A 20,152-nucleotide genomic window follows, 5' to 3' on the forward strand; every position below is an offset into this window, starting at 1 on the left:
TTTTGTTATTTTGACCAGTTGTCATTTTCTGCAAATAAATGCTCTAAATGACAATATTTTTATTTGGAATTTGGGAGAAATGTTGTCAGTAGTTTATAGAATAAAACAAAAAATGTTAATTTCACCCAAACACATACCTATAAATAGTAAAACCAGAGAAACTTATATTTTTGCAGTGGTCTCTTAATTTTTTTCCAGAGCTGTGTATGTATGTATATATATATATATATATATATATATATATATATATATATATGTATTAGAAAAATGTTTTTGTCATACTCAATGTGTTCTCTCGATCGGGTATACTAACATTGTTTTCTCTAAATTTGTTATACATATTTTTTTTTCATTTAAAAATGTTTACATAGCAGCAACAACAAAACAAATAGGGATGGACAAAAGCTGTCCTTTAAAAGAAGTTATTTGCAGCAGTTATGTTACTACTCAAACTTGGGGCTGCAAGCTACCTTGCATGCATTGCTATTCAATTTATATAATTATTAAATTAAACACATGTTGAAGGACCTTCAATTAAAATTGCCATTAGTTTTATGCTTTCGGATGTGAAACAACTTTAGGGGGATATTCAGATAACCCTTTTAACACCATCAAGGAAACTGGGGGGTCAGTAGTCCCTGGACAGCTACATCTTTCTGGGTTGTTCATTAGGCACCAAATGGATAAAAAACTGACAAACAGGGTGGGACTTGTCCGATAAGAAACGCTCATTTTTATTTTCCATTGCAAAATGTTTTACAATGTTTTCCCATTGCGTGCCCTAATGAACACAACCTAGCTCTATACTGTAGCTACCTTTGAACCCAGGAGTGCTGTCAGCATGTTTTGGTAGGAAAAAATATTTTCACATCCTTCTCCTCCTCAGTCAAATAGGCCCCCAGATTCACATTTTAGCAACCAGGACATACCAGGCATCTTAAAAGGTGCAATGTGCAGAAATCGCTCCGCCATTTTCTGTTTGCTAAAATTCTAATAGTTTGCCTAATTTCCGTTTATGTGACAAAACAAGCAATGTATTGTGTAGAGAATCATTGATCCATCTAAACCGCTGTGAAATATATTTTCAATAACCCCAAATATTGTATTTTTAGCCGTTTGAAGCTGGTGTACAAAACTGAAAGTAAAAGATGCAAAAACGAAACTTAAGAACGGGAAGCATAGAAGTAGCGCACATAGAACAGATCTACCGCTTCTTAAACTTGCTTTCAATGAGAATGACAGATCTATAACTCCCACTCCTATGTGAATTTGGTCGGGTCGCCAAAAAAGTTACATATTGCAGCTTTAAAGTGCCACGTTCATGATGCAGCAGACCGTCAAGGCTGCTTGATCTGTTACGACCATGTAATACTGTTTAGCAGTTCCTCCCTTCCGTCGCTTGCAAGTGTGTGTTTGCATGCAGGAGTGTCCATCACTTTACATTTCTTTCATTAAGTTCTTGAATGGAGCATGTGTGGGTATATACAGTATTAGATAATCACACGTTTTCTACAGGGCAGGAGCTCTATAAACATTAATAAGTGGATAATAAAAGTCTTTACATGAACGTCAACTTATACACCACAAACTTTACACTTTTGCACGGTAAGAAAGAGGGAGAAGAAGAAGTCTATTGTGAATCCTGTGCCCCCCTTGACTCTCTCTCCTCCTCCTCCTCTCCAGGCAGTTTTTCCTTCTCCATCACTCTATTCTCCTCCGTTTCGCTCTCCTCTTCAACGCTCTTCTCTGGGTTTACCTCTGGAGGAGCATGGGAGTCATGTCCCGTGCCCTCCTCCTGAACCTTGTCCTCCATCTGCTGCCTAGCCTCCTGCCCGGCCTGGTCAACCGTGCTCTCCCCAGTCTGACCATTGCTGGGTGTTTTCGGAGGCCCACTGTCCGTCTGTAAGTGGCTGTGGCTGCCTGCCTCCACCACCATCACCCCTTCCTCCCTTGTTCTTTTCTTCTTCCTCTTAGGGCTGCCGGAGGACTCTGTGGGCGGCATACCTGGCAGCGCCATGATGCCCCCGTGCGGGAGGAACATGTGAGGGTACAGCAGTCCATGGGACATCCCCGGAACAAGGAAAGGGTTGAAGGCCAGGTGGCTGCCGCTGCTACTGCTGACGCAACTGCTGCTGCTGGCTGCCGCAGTGGTGGTGATGGCTGCGATGCTGTGGCTGCCCATCGCACCTTGCTGCTTATCCTCTGTCGACTGCTTGTCCTCCCTCTTTCTCTCTCCGCCAGACTGAATGCCGGAGCCATCTGCCTGTGTGCTCGATGACGACTGGCTGGGGCCTCGGGAGGGGCTACTGGCCGCGGTGGTGGTAACGGCAGCCGCTGAGGAGGAAGAGGAGGAGGTTGGAGCGGAGCTGGTGGGCGGCTGCCCCATCAGCCCCTGAACGCTGAACATGTGGGGGGAGCCGTGTATGCCGTGGAGCATCATGGGAAGCATGCTCAGGCCGTTCTTGGAGTCTTCACCGGCTGACACGGCGAAGCCATGGGGGAATCCCATCAGGCCCGTGAGCGGGATGCCCTGGACATTGCGGAGGTTCTGGAGGCTGACCAAGTCCATGCTGCCGATCAGGCTACCGTTCATGAAGAGTGGGCCCATGGGTGACTCAGAGAGGAGGGGCTTGGGCATCTCGCTGCGGGGACGACGGCCCCGGCGGCGGGGCCCCTGGTCGCGGCACACAGGCTCGGTGAGTATGCGGGTGAACTTACCCTCGGGAAGAAAGCCCTGGAAACACAAGCCATTAACTTGAGGAAAATGCAGGAAGGGTTTTGAAGGACATCTGTACTCTTTGTAAGGCAGTAGGTTCTGAGAACTGGCTGCACTACTCAAGATGATCAAATGTCTAATTAAAAATGGAAGCATTCTAATGAAACTATTTGACGAGACACTTGTGTGGATGAGAGAGAGTGAAAATGCCATGCTACTCACAGAGTGTTTCACGACATCTGCCCAGTCGGGTGCCACGCAGTACTCCGTATTCGCATCCAGCCATCGGGAGAGCTCCTTGATTGCTGGAGCCATAGCACCCCCAAGCTACAGCACAAGAAAATACAGCCCTTAATGAGTTGTACACACACACATACCATAAATATAACTGATGCATTTGTGTATAATTCAGGCTGTTGTCTTGTCAAAGCAAGTCATAAACATTACATTTCATGCAAATTCCTGACAGCTATGTCTTATCAAACGAGTGTATTTGATCAATGTGAAGTAGTACAAATTGGGTGGGGAGAAGTGTCTTAATTCACCTGTTAAGTAGCTAGATTTTCAAGTGAATATTGTAATGTTTCCATCAAATTGTCTTGTGATTAAAAAAACCACATAAAAAGCACTTTGTTGTATAACTTTTCATTTACCAAATAAAAAAACAAGTTATACGTTTCAATCCCATTTTTAACGGTCGATGGTTTTGCCACAAAAGGTTTTGCGATAAACAAATGTGGCAACTCTGGTCTGGTGTAGCCAACAGCTCACAGACAGGGCACAGTGCAGAGGGTGATGAGATTATGGATAAAAGCAAGATCATTTGTATTTGTCAAATGGCAGCCAAACACTGTCACCAGCATACAAATTAAGACCCTCAAAATGTATTTGGAAATTAGCCTCAAGCTCAGCATGCACTTTCACCACCCTGTGAATTTCCTATTCCATCTGTAGCCTAATAAACTGTACACTGCATTCGGAAAGTATTTAGACCCCTTGACCTTTTCCATATTTTGTTACGTTACAGCCTTATTCTAAAATTGATGAAATTGTTTTTTCCCCCATCATCAATCTACACACAATACCCCATTATGACAATGCAAAAACAGGTTTTTAGAACATTTTGCCAATGTATATGAAAAGAAAGAAACTGAAATATTACATTTACATAAGTATTCAGACCCTTCACTCAGTACTTTGTTGAAGCACCTTTGGCAGCGATTACAGCCTTGAGTCTTCTTTGCAGATCCTCTCAAGCTCTGTCAGGTTGGATGGGGAGCATTGCTACACAGCTATTTTCAGGTCTCTCCAGAGATGTTCGATCGGGTTCAAGTCCGGGCTCTGGCTGGGCCACTCAAGGACATTCAGAGACTTGTCACAAAGCCACTCTTGCATCGTCTTTGCTTTGTGCTTAGGGTCGTTGTCCTGTTGGAAGGTGAACCTTTGCCCGAGTCTGAGGTCCTGAGTGCTCTGGAGCAGGTTTTCATCAAGGATCTCTGTGTTCTTTGCTCCGTTAATCATTCCCTCGATCCTGACTAGTCTCCCTGTCCCTGCCGCTGAAAAACATCCCCACAGCATGATGCTGCCATCATGCTGTGGGTATGTTCAATCTTGGTTTCATCAGACCAGATAATCTTGTTTTTCATGGCCTGAGAGTCCTTTAGGTGCCTTTTGGCAAACTCCCATTGTCATGTGCCTTTTACTGAGGAGTGGCTTCAGTCTGGCCACTCTACTATTAAGGCCTGCTTGGTGGAGTGCTGCAGAGATGGTTGTCCTTCTGGAAGGTTCTCCCATCTCCACAGAGGAACTCTGGAGCTCTGTCAGAGTGACCATTGGGTTCTTGGTCACCTCCCTGACCAAGGCCCTTCTCCCTCTATTGCTCAGTTTGGCCGGGCGGACAGCTTTAGGAAGAGTCTTGGTGGTTCCATTTAAGAATGATGGAGGCCACTGTGTTCTTGGGGACCTTCAATGCTGCAGAAATGTTTTGGTACCCTTCCCCAGATCTGTGCCTCGACACAATCCTCTCTCGGAGCTCTACGGACAATTCCTTCGACCTCATGGCTTGGTTTTTGCTCTGACATGCACTCTGGAACTGTGGGACCTTATATAGACAGGTGTGTGCCTTTCAAAATCATGTCCAATCAATTGAATTTACCACAGGTGGACTCCAATCAAGTTGTAGAAACATCTCAAGGATGATCAATGGAAACAGGATGCACCTGAGCTCAATGTCGAGTCTCATAGCAAAGGGTCTGAATACTTATGTAAATAAGGTATTTCTGTTTTTTATTTGTAATACATTTGCAAACATTCCTAAAAACCTGTCATTATGGGGCATTGTGTGTAGATTGATGAGGATTTGTATTTATTTAATCCATTTTAGAATAAGGCTGTAACGTAACAATTTATGGAAAAAGTCAAGGGGTCTGAATACTTTCCTACACACAATACCCATAATGTCAAAGTGGAACTATGTTTTTAGAACATTTTGCCAATTAATTTAAAATGAAAAGCTGAAATGTCTTGAGTCAATAAGTATTCAACCGCTTTGTTATGGCAGGCCTAAATAAGTTCAGGAGTAAACATTTGCTTAACAAGTCACGTAATAAGTTGCATGGACTCACTCTGTGTGCAATAATTGTGTTTAACATGATTTTTGAATGACAGCCTCATTTCTGTACCCCACACATTCAATTATCCTTAAAGTCCCTCAGTCGAGCAATGAATTTCAAACCGATTCAACCACAAAGAGCAGGGAGGTTTTCCAATGCCTCGCAAATAAGGGCACCTATTGGTAGAAGGGTAAAACATTTAAAAAGCACATTAAAAAGCCTTTGAGCATGGGGAAGTTATTAATTACACTTATGGTGTATCAATACACCCAGTCACTACAAAGATACAGGTGTCCTTCCTAACTCAGTTGCCGGAGAGGAAGGAAACCGCTCAGGGATTTCACCATGAGGCCAATGGTGACTTTAAAACAGTTACAGAGCTTCATGGCTGTGATAGGAGAAAACTGAGGATGGATGAACAACATTGTAGTTACTCCACAATACTAATCTAAATGACAGTTAAAAGAAGGAAGCCTGTACAGAATTTTCTTTCCAAAACATGCATCCTGTTTGCAACAAGGCACTAAAGTAATACTGCAAAAAATGTGTCAAAGCAATACACTTTTTGTCCTGAATACAAAGTGTTATGTTTGGGGCAAATCCAATACAACACATTACGGAGTACCACTCTCCATATTTTCAAGCATAGTGGGGGCTGCATCATGTTATGGGTATGCTTGTAATCGTTAAGGACTGGGGAGTTTCTCAAGATAAAAAAATTAATGGAATGGAGCTAAGCACAGGCAAAATCCAAGCTGAAAACCTGATTCAGTCTGCTTTCCACCAGACACCTTTCAGCAGGACAATAACCTAAAACAAGGCCAAATCTACACTGGAGTTGCTTACCAAGAAGACAGTGAATGTTCCTGAGTGGCCGAGTTACAGTTTTGACTTAAGTCTACTTGAAAATCTATGGCAAGACCTGAAAGTGGTTGTCTAGCTTTGATTTGACAGAGCTTGAAGAATTTTGAAAGAATAATGGGCAAATGTTGCACAATCCAGGTGTGGAAAGCTCTTAGAGACTTACCCATAGAGACTTACCCAGAAAGACTCACAGCTTTAATCGCTGCCAAACGTGATTCTACAAAGTATTGACTCAGGGGTATGAATACTTATTTAAATGAGATATTTCTGTATTTCACTTTCAATAAGTTTGCAAAAATGTCTAAAAACATGTTTTTACTTTGTCATTATGGGGTACTGTGTGTTGATTGGTTAGATTAAAAATATATATTTTTTTGAATTCAGGCTGCAACACAACAAAATGTGGAATAAGTCAAGGGGTATGAATACTTTCTGAAGGCACTGTATCTAATTCACCGACCAAAAAATTATCCACCCCTGAGGAACGTATTTTGGTTTGATGACATTTAGGAAAGTTTACCCACAATTTGCTGTTACTGTCAGGCCTGTCATAGGGCTGGGCGATTCACAATATACATTGCATTCAGAAAGTATTCAGACCCCTTGACTTTTTCCACATTTTGTTGAGTTGCAGCCTGAATTCAAAAATAGATTAAATAAAAAAAAATCCTCAATCTACACACAATAAATACCCCATAATGACAAAGCGAAAACAGGTTTCTATAAATGTTTCAAATGTATTAAAAATTAAAAACAGAAATACCTTATTTACGTAAGTATTCAGACGTAACAAATTGTGGAAAAAGTCAAGGGGTCTGAATACTTTCCGAATGCACTGTATATCTAGATTTTAATAAGCTTAATAAGCTATATGGTATTGTTTTAAGAAGGTCATACCAAGGATCATTTAGCTATTAGTGTGTAGCCCAAACTGTTTGGACTCTATAGATGCTCTAGCTCTGTCACCTTTCACTGCAGATGCGTAAATGCAACATCGGCGGATGCGGTGGATTGAGACACATCCAATGCAAAAAAAAAACATATCTCTAGCTTAAACTGACAGATTTATATGGGGATTATTTTATTATGCTAATTCAATTTTCGCGGGGGAGTGGACATCGACTCTAGGAGATTAACCTGCTTTCCTGCAATAATCACTGATCTGGCTTTCAAGTCTGTCTATAAAAATACCTTATATGAAAAGGTATTATAGAAAATTAACACGTCTCATAAACAATCTCTCAAGCACAAGCCCACGTGCTAGTGAGTAGCCAGCTAATCTTTATATTTAAAGCCAACTTGGATCTATTTGCTTGTTAACAAGGTAGAACAGTGGAACTGTTATGAATACACCCTCCTGTATGTCTCCAACTGTTTGAACAACATGGCCTGTTCACTTTGTTTAGATGTTGTAATCAAGTGGCCTACATGGAGAAGATGATTATTTCTCAGAATGAGAACGAGTTGCCAATTCGTATATAAATGTGTATTTTTATGCTCACTGCACATTTATAAAACACAGACTAGACAGCTAGTGCATAACAATATGTGGCTAAACTGCTGCTAGCGGTGCGTGGTACCGCAATGCTGCTTGCGACAGAAACTGAGCATTAATATTCCACAGTCATGTTCACTGATACTCCCATTTTATTAGGGTCTGCTATGTTCTAAATTTTGGGAGTTGAGACATAAAAAGGGTATCGTTTGAATATTCTTACACTAAGATACAGTGGGAGAAAATGTATTTAGTCAGCCACCAATTGTGCAAGTTCTCCCACTTAAAAAGATGAGAGAGGCCTGTAATTTTCATCATAGGTACACGTCAACTATGACAGACAAATTGAGATTTTTTTCCCTCCAGAAAATCACATTGTAGGATTTTTTATGAATTTATTTGCAAATTATGGTGGAAAATAAGTATTTGGTCAATAACAAAAGTTTCTCAATACTTTGTTATATACCCTTTGTTGGCAATGACACAGGTAAAACGTTTTCTGTAAGTCTTCACAAGGTTTTCATACACTGTTGCTGGTATTTTGGCCCATTCCTCCATGCAGATCTCCTCTAGAGCAGTGATGTTTTGGGGCTGTCGCTGGGCAACACGGACTTTCAACTCCCTCCAAAGATTTTCTATGGGGTTGAGATCTGGAGACTGGCTAGGCCACTCCAGGACCTTGAAATGCTTCTTACGAAGCCACTCCTTCGTTGCCCGGGCATTGTGTTTGGGATCATTGTCATGCTAAAAGACCTAGCCACGTTTCATCTTCAATGTCCTTGCTGATGGAAGGAGGTTTTCACTCAAAATCTCACGATACACATGGCCCCATTCATTCTTTCCTTTACACGGATCAGTCGTCCTGGTCCCTTTGCAGAAAAATAGCCCCAAAGCATGATGTTTACACCCCCATGCTTCACAGTAGGTATGGTGTTCTTTGGATGCAACTCAGCATTCTTTGTCCTCCAAACACGACGAGTTGAGTTTTTACCAAAAAGTCCTATTTTGGTTTCATCTGACATTCTCCCAATCCTCTTCTGGATCATCCAAATGCACTCTAGCAAACTTCAGACGGGCCTGGACATGTACTGGCTTAAGCAGGGGGACACGTCTGGCACTGCAGGATTTGAGTCCCTGGCGGCGTAGTGTGTTACTGATGGTAGGCTTTGTTACTTTGGTCCCAGCTCTCTGCAGGTCATTCACTAGGTCCCCCCGTGTGGTTCTGGGATTTTTGCTCACCGTTCTTGTGATCATTTTGACCCCACGGGGTGAGATCTTGTGTGGAGCCCCAGATCGAGGGAGATTATCAGTGGTCTTGTATGTCTTCCATTTCCTAATAATTGCTCCCACAGTTGATTTCTTCAAACCAAGCTGCTTACCTATTGCAGATTCAGTCTTCCCAGCCTGGTGCAGGTCTACAATTTTGTTTCTGGTGTCCTTTGACAGCTCTTTGGTCTTGGCCATAGTGGAATTTGGAGTGTGACTGTTTGAGGTTGTGGACAGGTGTCTTTTATACTGATAACAAGTTCAAACAGGTGCCATTAATACAGGTAACGAGTGGAGGACAGAGGAGCCTCTTAAAGAAGAAGTTACAGGTCTGTGAGAGCCAGAAATCTTGCTTGTTTGTAGGTGACCAAATACTTATTTTCCACCATAATTTGCAAATAAATTCATTAAAAATCCTACAATGTGATTTTCCTGATTTTTTTTCCTCAATTTGTCTGTCATAGTTGACGTGTACCTATGATGAAAATTACAGGCCTCTCTCATCTTTTTAAGTGGGAGAACTTGCACAATTGGTGGCTGACTAAATAATTTTTTCCCCCACTGTAAATATACACAACGTAGAGGACTAGTGGTCAAGAGGACTAGTAGTCAAGAGGACTAGGGGTCAAGAGGCATACAGGCTCTGCGGCCTTGACCAGGAGACCCATGGGGCGGCGCACAATTGGCCCAGCGTCGTCCAGGGTAGGGGAGGGAATGGCCGGCAGGGATGTAGCTCAGTTTGTAGAGCATGGCGTTTGCAACGCCAGGGTTGTGGGTTCGATTCCCACGGGGGGCCAGTATAAAAAAAAGAAAAGAAAAAGTATGCACTCACTAACTGTAAGTCGCTCTGGATAAGAGCGTCTGCTAAATGACTAAAATGTAAATGTAAGAGGACTAGTGGTCCTCTGCGTTGTTTTTCAGTTCAACATAGGTTTAGAATCTTTGTAGGGGTTCCAACCAGCGACTCATAGCTACATGTGGCAAGTTCTAATAGGTCCAAATGGTCTATACATGGAGCCTGAAACAGGATACTTGGGGGTTTGGCCAGTAGCCCAATTTTATTGCAATGAATAGGTCAGCCACATGCTAGACTTGAGGCTATAAACTACATCCTGTCTCTTTGTTCAGTGGAGAAACATTGAGAACAGGGAAGAATGAACATCTACCATCTACTTCCCAGCATAACAACTATGATTTGTTCTCTTTGAATAAATATATTTTTCTCCCCCTGATTTGCTTTGGGGTCTGTGTTATTGAAGAATAACATCAACTGCTAACATTAGGGGCAAAAGAGACGAGATGAAAAAGACAAACAATCAGAACAATTAAACATTTCAAATAAAACTAGATTCTTGCGATGCAGGCATTTGGAACATTGCGCTAAAACATACGCTTTTTTATCCGACAGGTACTTTACTCTAATAAAAATGGTTGGATGGAAACCTGGTTAATGTCAGTGATGTTAAGTGTGCTTGTGCATCAGTGTTGGTGTGTGGTGGTGTCAAAAAGGTTACCCTGCGGCCAGTGCTCCTGTGAACCACGGGCACCCTCTCCTCCCCTGTTAGGGAGTTGACGTCCAGTTTGGTGGGGTCTTTGCAGCGATGTCTCCGCTGTTTGGGCCGCTCCACAAAGCTGTGCAACATCGCTGCGCCAGGAGACTGAAACCCCAGATTTGACAAGATCAGCACACTACAACAACATCACCTGTTATCACGTGGTTGGAGAGTTACTTATCCAATAGAAAATCAAGAGTATTCTTCAATGGAAGCTTCTCTAACATCATATATGTACACAGTGTGGTATACCTCAGGGCAGTTGCCTGGATATGCCACTTGTCTTACAAGAAGCTCAAACTACTATGTATGCTGATGATTGCACACTCTACACATCAGCACCTACAGCCAGTGAGCTCACAGACTCTTAGCAAGGAGTTACAGTCGGTATCAAAATGGGCAATTAACAATACATTTGTCTTAAAACACACAAAACCAAAAGCATTGTATTTGGTTCAAAGCATTCTTAAACCTCAACTGGAGTTCTGTATAAATTGTGACCATTGAACAAGTTAACGAAGCTGAACTCCTAGGAGCAACACTGGATGGTCAGTTATCATGTTCAAGTCATATTGACAAAGTTGTTGTGAAGATGGGGAGAGTTATGTTGTTATAGAAAGATGTTCTGCTGTACTAGTTGTTCAGGCTTTGGTCTTGTCCCATCTTTGATTACTGTCCGGTAATATGGTCAGGTGCAGCAAAGAAAACCCTAGTATAGCTGTGGCATTGTGTTGTGTGACAAAACTGCACATTTTAAAGTGGCCTTTTATTGTTCCCAGCACATGGTGCAACTGTGTAATTATCATGCTGTTTAATCAGCTTCTTGATATGCCACACCTGGTGGATGGATTATCTTGGCAAAGGAGAAATACTCACTAACAGGGATATAAACAAATGTGTGCACACAATTTGAGAGAAATACGCTTTTTTGTGCATACAGAACATTTCTGGGATCTTTTATTTCAGCTCATGAAACATGGGACCAACACTTTACATGTTGCGTTTATATTTTTTTTGTTCAGTGTATATACACTACATTACCAAAAGTATGTAGACATCTGCTCGTCGAACATCTCATTCCAAAATCATGGGCATTAATATGGAGTTGGTCCCCCATTTGAGCTATAACACGCTCCACTCTTCTGGGAAGCCTTTCTACTAGATGTTGGAACATTGCCGCGGGGACTTGCTTCCATTCAGCCACAAGATCATTAGTGAGGTCAGGCACTGATGTTGGGCGATTAGGCCTGGCTCGCATTCGGCATTCCAATGAATCCCAAAGGCATTCGATGGGGTTGAGGTCAGGGCTCTGTGCAGACCAGTCAAGTTCTTCCACACAAATCTCGACAAAGCATTTCTGTATGGACTTCGCATTGTCATGTTGAAACAGGAAAGGGCCTTTCCCCAAACTGTTGCCACAAAGTTGAAAGCACAGAATCGTCTAGAATGTCATTGTATGCTGTAGCGTTAAGAGTTCCCTTAACTGGAACTAAGCGTCCTAGCCAGAACCATGAAAAACAGCCCCAGACCATTACTCCTCCTCCTCCAAACTTTACAGTTGGCACTATGCATTGGGGCAGGTAGCGTTCTCCTGGCATCTGCCAAACCCAGATTCGTCCGTCAGACTGCAAGATGGTGAAGCGTGATTCATCATTCCATAGAAATAGTTTCCACTGCTCCAGAGTCCAATGGCGGCGAGCTTTACACCACTGCAGCCGACACATGGCATTGCGCAGGGTGATCTTAGGCTTGTGTGCGGCCATGGAAACCCATTTCATGAAGCTCCCGACAAAAGGTTTGTATGCTTACGTTGCTTCCAGAGGCCGTTTGGAACTTGGTAGTGAGTGTTGCAACCGAGGACAGACCATTTTTACGCACTTCGCGCTTCAGTAATCGGCGGTCCCGTTCTGTGAGCTTGTGTGGCCTACCACTTTTCGGCTGAGCCGTTGTTGCTCCTAGATGTTTCCACTTCACAATAACAGCACTTACAGTTCACCGGGGAAGCTCTAGCAGGGCAGATATATGCCGAACTGACTTGTTGGAAAGGTGGCATCCAATGACGGTGCCACGTTGAAATTCACTGAGCTCTTCAGTTAGGCCATTCTACTGCCAATGTTTATGTATGGAGATTGCATGGCTGTGTGCTCGATTTTATACATCTGTCAGCAACGGGTGTGGCTGAAATAGCCGAATCCACTAATTTGAAGAGGTGTCCACATACTTTTGTGTGTGTGTATCTGACAGTGGCTTCGGAAAGTATTCAGACCCCTTGACTTATTCCTCATTATAAAATTGATTAAAAAAATAAAAAATCTCAATCTACACACAATACCCCATAATGACAAAGCAAAAACAGTTTTTTAGAAATTTTTGCTAATATATTAAATATACAAAAATTGAAATATCACATTTACATAAGTATTCAGACCCTTTACACAGTACTTTGTTGAATCACCTTTGGCAGCGATTACAGCCTCGAGTCTTCTTTGGTATGAAGCTAATCTTGGAAAACCTGTATTTGGGGAGTTTCTCACATTTTCTCTGCAGATCCTCTCAAACCCTGTCAGGTTGGATGGGGAGCATCGTTGCACCTCTATTTTCAGGTCTCTCCAGAGATGTTCGATCGGGTTCAAGTCCGGGCTCTGGCTGGGCCACTCAAGGACATTCAGAGACTCCGTTGTCTTTGCTGTGTGCTTAGGGTCATTGTCCTGTTGGAAGGTGAACCTTTGCCCCAGTCTGAGGTCCTGAGCACTCTGGAACAGGATTTCATCATGGATCTCTCTGTACTTTGCTCCGTTCATCTTTGCCTCGATCCTGACTAGACTCCCAGTCCCTGCCGCTGAAAAATCATCCCCACAGCATGATGCTGCCACCACCATGCTTCACTGTAGGGATGGTGCCAGGTTTCCTCCAGACGTGACGTTTGGCATTCAGGCCAAAGAGTTCAATCTTGATTTCTTCAGACCAGAACATTTTGTTTGTCATGGTCTGAGAGTCCTTTAGGTGCCTTTTGGCAAACTCCAAGCGGGTTGTCATGTGCCTTTTACTGAGGAGTAGCTTCCGTCTGGCCACTCTACCATAAAGACCTGATTGGTGGAGTGCTGTAGAGATGGTTGTCCTTCTGGAAGGTTCTCCCATCTCCACAGAGGAACTCTGGAGCTCTGTCAGAGTGACCATCGGGTTCTTGGTCACCTCCCTGACCAAGGCCCTTCTCCCCCGTTTGCTCAGTTTGGCTGGGCGGCCAGCTCTAGGAAGAATATTGATGGTTCAAAACTTCTTCCATTTAAGAATGATGGAGACCTTCAATGCTGCAGAAATTTTTTGGTACCCTTCCCCAGATCTGTGCCTCGACAACAATCCTGTCTCGGAGCTCTACGGACAATTCATTCGACCTCATGGCTTGGTTTTTTCTCTGACATGCACTGTCAACTGTGGGACCTTATAGACAGGTGTGTGCCTTTCCAAATTATGTCCAATCAATTGAATCTACCACAGGTGGACTCCAATCAAGTTGTAGAAACATCTCAAGGATGATCAATGGAAACAGGATTCACCTGAGCTTAATTTCGAGTCTCATAGCAAAGGGTGTGAATACGTATGTAAATAAAGTATCTGTTTGTTATTTTTGAAACATTTGAAAAGAATTAGCAACAATTTCTAAAAACCAGTTTTCGCTTTGTCATTATAGGGTATTGTGTGTAGATTGATAAGGAAAAAATTATAATTTTATCAATTTTAGAATAAGGCTGTAATGTAACAAAATGTGGAAAAAGGGAAGGGGTCTGAATATTTTCAGAATGCACTCTTATTTAAGATATTACATTAAAACAATTTATTTGGAATTTAATTATGTTGTTCTTGTCTATTACTGGTCTGTACTTTCTCATGTATTTGTATGTTTCGTGTGTACCCAAGGAAGAGTAGCTGCTGCATGTGCTGTAGCTAATGGGGATCCTAATAAACTAAACTACATTATCTTACTATAAAACCTAGAGACTGGTGAGTTGAACCCTCTTAAACAGAAACTTTCTCACAAGTTCACACGTTTTTCAGAAATCTCGGTTCCCTCCCCCTGCTTATTCCCTCTTGATTCCAGTAATCTTCCAACGGAGAGGGAATCCTCCAACTATGATTCCTGGAGATTTTTTTGTTGTTGACAATGGATCAACTTACCGGTGCGAAAGTGGGCACTTCCATGTTGTAGTTGGGATTCTGCCGCAGCCATTCCATCAGGCCCTTGTTGGCAGCCTCTCTGTCGATGGCCACCACCTCTGGCTGGGTGGGGGTGGAGGGACCCGGGGGGCGTTCCGGTGGGGAGGAGGTGGACGACACTGCAGAATGGCTGATGACTTCTACCCTGCCCTGTAGAGGAAAAAACTTGTAAACAGATGTCCTTGATTCACCACTCAACTCTAGTATGAAGCGCTAGTGCTACAACCTTGCATACCAATGCATATGAATTGCCTCCTCCAAGCACGAAACCACAAGAGTCAACTTTATTGTCCTTCCCCCTGAACTTGGTAGGGGGACAGGTCCACAGTAATGATCATCAAAACCAGGAGGTGCAGAAAACTAGTATCATTAAGCTGTCCTTTTTGCTGTTCACAAAATCAAAAGCACTTCTGACTTGGCAAACCTGTTGTTCCGGCACGTGCATTCCTCTGCTCTTGACGAACCCCATGTCGACTGCCTCCACGTTTCTCCGTCTGCCTCTCCTTCGGCGCATGATGGCGTCGTCGCGCCTCAGGTTGCCGTTGACGATTTGGCCGGTGACGGGGTGGATGAGACCTGCCTGCAGGATCCCGGCCATGTCCATTCCCACCGAGCCCTGCATGGCACTCTGAATGACACTCTGCATGGCGCCCATGGCAGGCAGTTTGTGGGAACTGGGGTGGACCTGGTGGCTCATGTGGCCCACAGTGGCTGCCACTTCGCCCCCAATGCCCAGATCCCCGGCCTTGGAGAGGTCCATGGCCGCCTCCTGCCAGCCGTTGAGCAGCAGCGCCCCGCCTCTGTGCGGCACCGTTACGGGCATCTTCTCCCCTGTGTGGCACTGCTTACTGAGCACCACGCCCTCGTACTCAAACGACCGCCTACCCCTCTTTAGTTCGGGCAGATAGGGCGGCGCCACCAGCCTCTCCTGCAAGAGAGGCAAGGATGTCAACCTCCAGCCTCCCGGGCTGCATTCCCCGGCACCTCTTTGCTTGTACTGAACAGGATGGAAATGGAAGAAGAATGGAAGAATATTAACAACGAATACTGACAATAGAAAGGTGAATATCCACAAAAACATCAAATAATAATTTCCACAACGATGGTTATGAATTATGATGTGAGAAAGGGACAAAGCATGAAAATGGGCTAGTCACCTTGGGCAGGCGGGTGACAGGCGGGGCTGGGATGTTGAAGTTAAGGCTCTGGGAAGGCTGTACCCTGGCTGAGATGAAGCCAGCCCTCTGGTGCACACTGTTGGGCACACAGGTGTTTGCCAGAGAGCTGGGAGAGTCATACTGCTGGCTGGAAGAGGGCCACTTCCCCTTCAAGATGGCGTGACAGATACTGTCCAGGCGGTTGATGATCACCCGGTCCTGCAAGGCAAAGTTGCACAAAAAAACCCTGTCTCATTCCCTTGGTTCCCAGTATATGGCCCACACACACACACATTTGTGAAGAGGGCACGACATCCTCTCTTCCCCCTCAGGAGGCTGAAAAGATTTGGCATGGGCCCTCAGATCCTCAAAAGGTTCTACAGCTGCACCATTGAGAGCATCTTGACTGGCTGCGTCCCCGCTTGTTACGGCAACTGCAAGGCATCTGATCACAAGTTGCTACAGAGGGTGGTGAGTACTGCCCACGGCAAGCGGTACCGGTGCACCAAGTCTGGAACCAACAGGACCCTGAACAGCTTCTAACCTCAAGCCATGAGACTGCTAAATAGCTAACCAAATGGCTACCTGCATTAACAATTTTTTTGCAGTAACTCTTGCACTGTCTCTATACACACACACACACATACTTACTTACACCGACACACATACACAATATACGCTGCTGCTTCGGTCTATTATCTAGCCTGTTGCCAAGTCACTTTAACCCTACCAATACGTACATAGCAGGGTTCCCATTAGGAAAATGTGGTGCCGGACGTGACCGTGAAGATTTTAATTTACCGTCCATTTGAGAAATGTTGCGTACCTATATGTATTGGGTGCATAACCCATTATGGCATCCACCTATGGTGCTCAGAATGACAGAAATCACATTTAGATTATGGTAATGTTCTTAACAGAACACACAACTCATTTAATGAAGCAGCCAATAAAACATAATTTTCAAATTTGACAAAATGCAATTCGCGGGAAAACACAATTCTAAACAGAAAGAATGACTTAGCCACAGAGGAATCAAGGATCATTAGCTTCTTTTAAAAAATGTATATGGATTGTTTCAAATCACAAGCTTATATGCTTGTGCCTATTTGGGAAGCACGCATGGCAATAGGCAGGCCTCAAATTTCCCGGTGGAATCGACGGCCATGGCCATCGATGCCCCCTTGTGTTGCTGTAATGCCACCTAAAAGAATCCATGCCTTGCGGCCAAAGTACCCATTGTGCCCTTTGGCTGAATATAATAATTCCCTTCTCCTGGCTGCCAATCGCCGTGCACCGCTCACTCACATGGCTCTCTCAGATATCTCAATTCTTATTAGCAAATGCCCGTCAAGTGAACGGGTCCTTCTCACAGGCGTCGCAGCTCCGAAGTAGGCTACAAGTGAAGACCGACACATCGGGGATGCAACGGCGTGTCCTTCTTATCAAATTCCGAATTGCATATTGAAGATGTTAGAAGAACTGTCCACATTTCCTTTTCATCAGCCAAGAAGATGAGTAGGCCTAACAAACAGCAAAAGCACTAGCCTATGTCAATCTACTATCCCCCATTGTACAAAGGTTGACCTATTCTAAATATTCCAAACATACTCTGGGACAGTTGTGGAACGTGATAGATCCCAAATTAATACAACTACAGTACATCAAAAAACCTTTTAAAAGCAATGAGGCTGATGCAACAGATCAGAACGTTTAGCTTAAAATAATGATAAAACTAATAGGCTATTTCTTCACATTATAAGCGCAGCAATGTGTACACGGCAGAATAGCTACTGTTTTCCGGTTTTCAAATCAATTTAATTGGCTATTTTGGTTAATGGCCTTGGTGCCCTATTAGATTTTGTAAGTCGCTCTGGATAAGAGCGTCTGCTAAATGACGTACATATAAAAATGGCCTTGGTGCCCTGGCAGATAGGGCACCTGTTGAAGGCCAAATGGCCTTGACCCTAAAATCACGAAATTCCAGGCCTGCCATTAGGTCTACCTGATTATTGCGTTGCGGCTAAAATATGCGTTAAGATAATGTGTCTGGAGTATAATTGAAAATGTTGAGACAAGAAGAAAGGGAGGGGTGTGTGGCAAAGTTATAGGCGAGTCTCTCTCCAGAATGACTCCGTTGTCTCCCGCCAATTCTTGCGCATTTATTGTTTCATTGTGTGAATTGTTTACCCTTTCATAAAAATAAAAATAAATACAATTCCCCATTACATACAGTATGTTACCAGGAGTAAATGTACTGTTAATCCCCGTCACTTGGTTACACTCATTTCTGTTAATGCATGTATTAATTACATTCATTTACCTTTCTCATTCTCGGAGTGGAAACATTGTTTACAGAGTTCACAACCTGCTATACTTGTGAGAAACAAAGTTTTGGTTTATTTCATAACCATCACTTACAAGATGTGTCAATTTTTTCATTGTCTTTTGATTGGAGTGCTCCATGTGAGCAATGCGCATGTGTCTGGTTTCTCTGTCATGATAATGTTGACCTAGGGCGGCAGGTAGCTTAGTGGGTAAGAGCGTTGTGCCATTAACCGAAAGGTCGCTGGTTCTAATCCCCGAGCCGACTAGGTGAAAAATCTGTCGATGTGCCCTTGAGCAAGGCACTTAACCCTAATTGCTCCTGTAAGTCGCTCTGGATAAGAGCGTCTGCTAAATGACCCCAAAATTTTTTTTTTTTAAATTTTAAAAAAGGGAGCGCGTGCGCCTGAGCACACAGAATTACCTGGCCTGCTGCGCGGAAATGTAGGAACGTTTTTTTTTTTGCATTGCGAATGATAATATACAGAAAGTATTCACACCCCTTGACTTTTTCCACATTTTGTTGTGTTACAGCCTGAATTTAAAATGGATTAAGATTTTTGGGCACTGGCGTACACAAACAAATACCCCGTAATGTCAAATTAATAAAAAATGAAAAGCTCAAATGTCTTGAGTCAATAAGTATTCAACCCCTTTGTCATGGCAAGTCTAAAGTTCAGAAGTAAAAATGTGCTTAACAAGTCACATAATTAGTTGCAGGGACTAACTCTGTGTACAATAATAGTGTATAACATGATTTTTTAAACGTATGCCATACATACAATTATCTGTAAGGTCCCTCAGTCGAGCAGTGAATTTCAAACACAGATTCAACCACAAAGACCAGGAAGGTTTTCCAATGCCTCGCAAAGAAGGGCAACTATTAGTAGATGGGTAAAAATAAAAAAGCAGACATTGAATATCCCTTTGAGCATGGTGAAGTTATTAATTACACTTTGGATGGTGTATAATACACCCAGTCACTACAAAGATACAGGCGTCCTTCCTAACTCCCGGTTGGCGCAGCGGTCTAAGGCACTGCATCACAGTGCTAGAGGCGTCACTACAGACCCTGGTTCGATTCCAGGCTGTATCACAATCCGGCCGTGATTGGGAGTCCCATAGGGGTTAACAAATAAATTTAAAAAATACTCAGTTGCCGGAGAGGAAGGAAACCGCTCAGGGATTTCACCATGAGGCCAATGGTGACTTTAAAACAGTTACAGAGTTGAATGGCTGTGATAGGAGAAAACTGAGGATGGATCAACAACATTGTAGTTACTCCACAGTACTAACCTAATCGACAGAGTGAAAAGGAAGCCTGTACAGAATACAAATATTCCAAAACATGGATCTTGTTTGCAACAAGGCACTAAAGTAATACTACAAAAAATGTGGCAAAGAAATTAACGTTATGTCCTGAATACAAAGTGTTATGTTTGGAGCAAATCCAATACAACACATTACTGAGTACCACTCTCCATATTTTCAAGTTCCAAGCCTAGTGGTGGGTGCATCATGTTATGGGTATGCTTGTAATCGTTAAGGACTGGGGAGTTTTTCAGGACAAAAAAAGAAACCTGGTTTAGTCTGCTTTCCACCAAACACTGGGAGATGAATTCACCGTTCAGCAGAACAATCAAATCAAACTTTTCTAAAGCACATTTCAGACATTAATGCAAATATGTCCACAGTTTCGGCATAGTAACTAAAGGCTGCCTCTCCATGCCTCTTGGGATAGTTAAAAGGCCAGTAACAGAGGACCTGAGGGACCTACTGGGTACATAACTCAAAAGCATGTCTGATATGTATTGGGGTGCACAATTGTGGATTGATTTAAAAACCAATAGAATAAAAAATGAATTCTAAAACTCACAGTCTGCCAGTGCAGGTGTAATGTGTGCTCTCCGTCTGGTTTTGGTCAGTACCCGTGCTGCAGCATTCTGTATGCT

The 20,152-nt window shown here is 43.3% G+C and overlaps 1 protein-coding gene across 1 annotated transcript in view; it reads right to left on the bottom strand.

The window, feature by feature from the left end:
- Positions 1-297: 297 nt before the first annotated feature.
- The window catches only part of chd6 (chromodomain helicase DNA binding protein 6), a 110,173-nt gene continuing 90,318 nt past the window's right edge, over positions 298-20,152 (bottom strand). The window contains exons 33-38 of the mRNA XM_084173823.1: positions 15,876-16,094; positions 15,143-15,715; positions 14,680-14,868; positions 10,468-10,611; positions 2,939-3,043; positions 298-2,734 (exon numbers count right to left, since the gene is read on the bottom strand). Coding sequence (XP_084029949.1) covers positions 1,631-2,734; positions 2,939-3,043; positions 10,468-10,611; positions 14,680-14,868; positions 15,143-15,715; positions 15,876-16,094 — 2,334 coding nt within the window. The 3' untranslated portion in view covers positions 298-1,630. The remainder of the gene's footprint in view (positions 2,735-2,938; positions 3,044-10,467; positions 10,612-14,679; positions 14,869-15,142; positions 15,716-15,875; positions 16,095-20,152) is intronic.

This window comes from Coregonus lavaretus (genome assembly GCF_964263955.1).
Source record: "Coregonus lavaretus genome assembly, chromosome: 12".
Lineage (NCBI taxonomy): Eukaryota > Metazoa > Chordata > Actinopteri > Salmoniformes > Salmonidae > Coregonus > Coregonus lavaretus.